Genomic DNA, 2,336 nt, shown 5'->3' with positions numbered 1-2,336 from the left:
AGCAAGTTCTCACAATGTCAATCAATCCTCCAACCGGTGAAGACACATTCAATTTTGGTTCAAGCTTAGCAGTAACGAGTTCTAAGGCATTCACACATGACATTGAAATAAAAGAATGCGAAGCACCCGTATCAAACAGCACGATAATAGGAAGTTGTTGGAGCTTTCCCATACCTATCAAATTCTCCTTGCCCTTGATGGCTTGGGGTTCCTGCTCTTAATTTCCCCTTAGAGCATATGCCCTTGCTTGCTGTGGGGCCACTTGTCGGATTGGTTGAAGCTGTTGTGGTGGTCTCTGTCCTTGCCCATTCTTCACTCCACCTTTGTTGTTGTTTGGGCACTCTCGAGACATGTGCCCGTTTCCACTGCAGGCGTAACACCGAATGCCTCCAACTCGGCACTCCCCAACATGATGCTTGGAGCACCGACTACAGTAGGGTGTCCTCTGCGGGTTTCCCCTCTGCTGTGGCATAATTTGGTGCCCATGATTCTGCGGTTGCCGAAAAGTGAAGAAGCGCCTCTTATTGTCAAAAGGAGCTCGGTTTCCCTCCCACTTCCTTTTGTCTCTAAAGTTCACCGGGGGTGCAGATGGGGTAGGGTTTGTTGTCCTCTCATTCTTGGGCAGTGCTTCCTCCACATCTAAGGCACAGCCCAACACCTCGGAATAAGGAATTCCCCTGCGACTGGCCACAGCTACCCTTATCTCGGGCCTAAGGCCGGAACGGAACTTCGCAGCCATCTTCTCATCTGTATCCACCAATTCTGGCGCATAACGAGTCATCTCACATATGGCGCGGTCGTACTCCGTGACCGTCATACTTCCTTGTTTTAAAGCGTGGAACTCCACTACCTTCGCCCGCCGATAACTCATGGGAACATACTTATTGTAAACTTCTTCCTTAAACTCTTCCCAAGTAAGCGCCTCACGGCGAGCGGGGTCCATGGTTCTCTTCTTGGTTTCCCACCAAAAATCAGCGGGTCCTGTCAGCTGATACGTCACGCAGGCCAGGCGTTCCCTATCTGTGCATCCCATAAACTCAAAGACACGCTCAATGTCGCGTACCCATGCATCCGCCTTCAGGGGCTCTCCCAATCCATCGAACTTGGGTGGGTTCTCTTTCCGAAAGGCCTTGATGTACTCCCTTTCGTTAGGTTGGGGTAGAGGTGGTGGTGGAGGCGGGGGTGGATTCCCGACACCTCCCTCTGTTTGTTCCCCCACGTTGTTCTCCACATGCGGACCACGTCTACGTCTTGGGGGCATGTTGATCTAAAACACAGGTTAGCATCGTTGTGAGAACATCGTTATTAAAACATCACCACTTTCATGCACGCGTACGATATGATAAAACACAAGCACGTAAAGTTATGCGAAAAGTGGAACTTCCATAGATAATGTGGAAAGGAAAAACATAGTACTCGTTTGGAAACAAAGAGGTACTACTGCCATCGTCATAACAACTTAAGAAAATAAAACGGCATCTACTATCCATCGTTATACTCTTCCTCTTCCGGGTCCTCTTCCTCTTCCGGGTCTTCTCATTCCTCCGGGTCCTCTTCTACGTGATACTCGTCAGCCATGCGGAGGGCTTCTTCGATATCCATCCTATCTTCCACATAATCATCCTCAAAACCCGGAACCATCCCTTTTTGTGGTACTGCTTCTCTTTCTGCCGTGGGTTTAACCTCGATCACGTCTTTGTCTTCCCATACTGTTTCATCTTTCCCTTCTTCTGTCGACGGTGGTCGCTCGGAACGTGAGTCAATCAAAGCACACGTTAGGGCCTTCAGGAAACCTTTTATGTCGCCGGCCATCATCTGGTTTCTTGGTTCGTACCACGTGAACCGACTGGCTGTTATTTCCATCCAAGATTCCCAATTGTTGGGCATCAACTCAATTAGCCTTCTTATGCCTCCATAGGCCGATACATGATACCCGCAGACGTCTCGCCATAGGGTTTCAAAACGGGCGACAACCTCTCTCAAGGCTTTGCCTTCCTCTCTCTCATAGTGGTCGTAATCGTATATCGCTTGTCGCATTCTGGCACTATACTGACTGCTCTTAAGCGCGGTTCGTTTCGTTCGTACCATCTACGTAAAGACGAAAGTTTCTTTTAAAACACCAAATTGTATTATTGTTCGCTTGAAAAGGTTCTTAAGTTGGTCGCGTAGTTTGAAAGTTTGTCGTTGTCTTAACGTTTCATATCTTTGCATGCTATCGTTGTAGTATTTTCGCATATGTTACACATTCAAAACATCACAAAGTTCATGCTCACACGCAATCATTCCTTACCAATATCACTTTTGTACATACAATACATGTCTTAATTATCACGTCA

At 47.7% G+C, this 2,336-nt stretch overlaps 1 protein-coding gene across 1 annotated transcript; it reads right to left on the bottom strand.

Annotated features, from left to right (window-relative positions):
* Nucleotides 1–217: 217 nt before the first annotated feature.
* Nucleotides 218–1,261, bottom strand: LOC121770459. The gene is made up of 2 exons (XM_042167188.1): nucleotides 659–1,261; nucleotides 218–490 (listed from the first exon to the last, which is right to left on the bottom strand). The coding sequence occupies exons 1-2, from the start codon at nucleotides 1,259–1,261 to the stop codon at nucleotides 218–220; spliced, it is 876 nt and encodes a 291-aa protein (XP_042023122.1).
* Nucleotides 1,262–2,336: the final 1,075 nt, after the last annotated feature.

This window comes from Salvia splendens, chromosome 16 (genome assembly GCF_004379255.2).
Source record: "Salvia splendens isolate huo1 chromosome 16, SspV2, whole genome shotgun sequence".
NCBI classification, from domain to species: domain Eukaryota; kingdom Viridiplantae; phylum Streptophyta; class Magnoliopsida; order Lamiales; family Lamiaceae; genus Salvia; species Salvia splendens.
The sequence above is the reverse complement of the archived record's forward strand: the minus strand, read 5'-3'. Positions and strand labels throughout refer to the sequence as shown.

Bases quoted from the DNA above. Each gene is read 5' to 3' on its own strand.
- LOC121770459 (XM_042167188.1), bottom strand. From the start codon at position 1,261: ATGCCCCCAAGACGTAGACGTGGTCCGCATGTGGAGAACAACGTGGGG. The intron at 491-658 runs GTGTTGGGCTGT...CGGCAACCGCAG, and splicing joins GGGGAATTCCTTATTCCGAG to AATCATGGGCACCAAATTAT.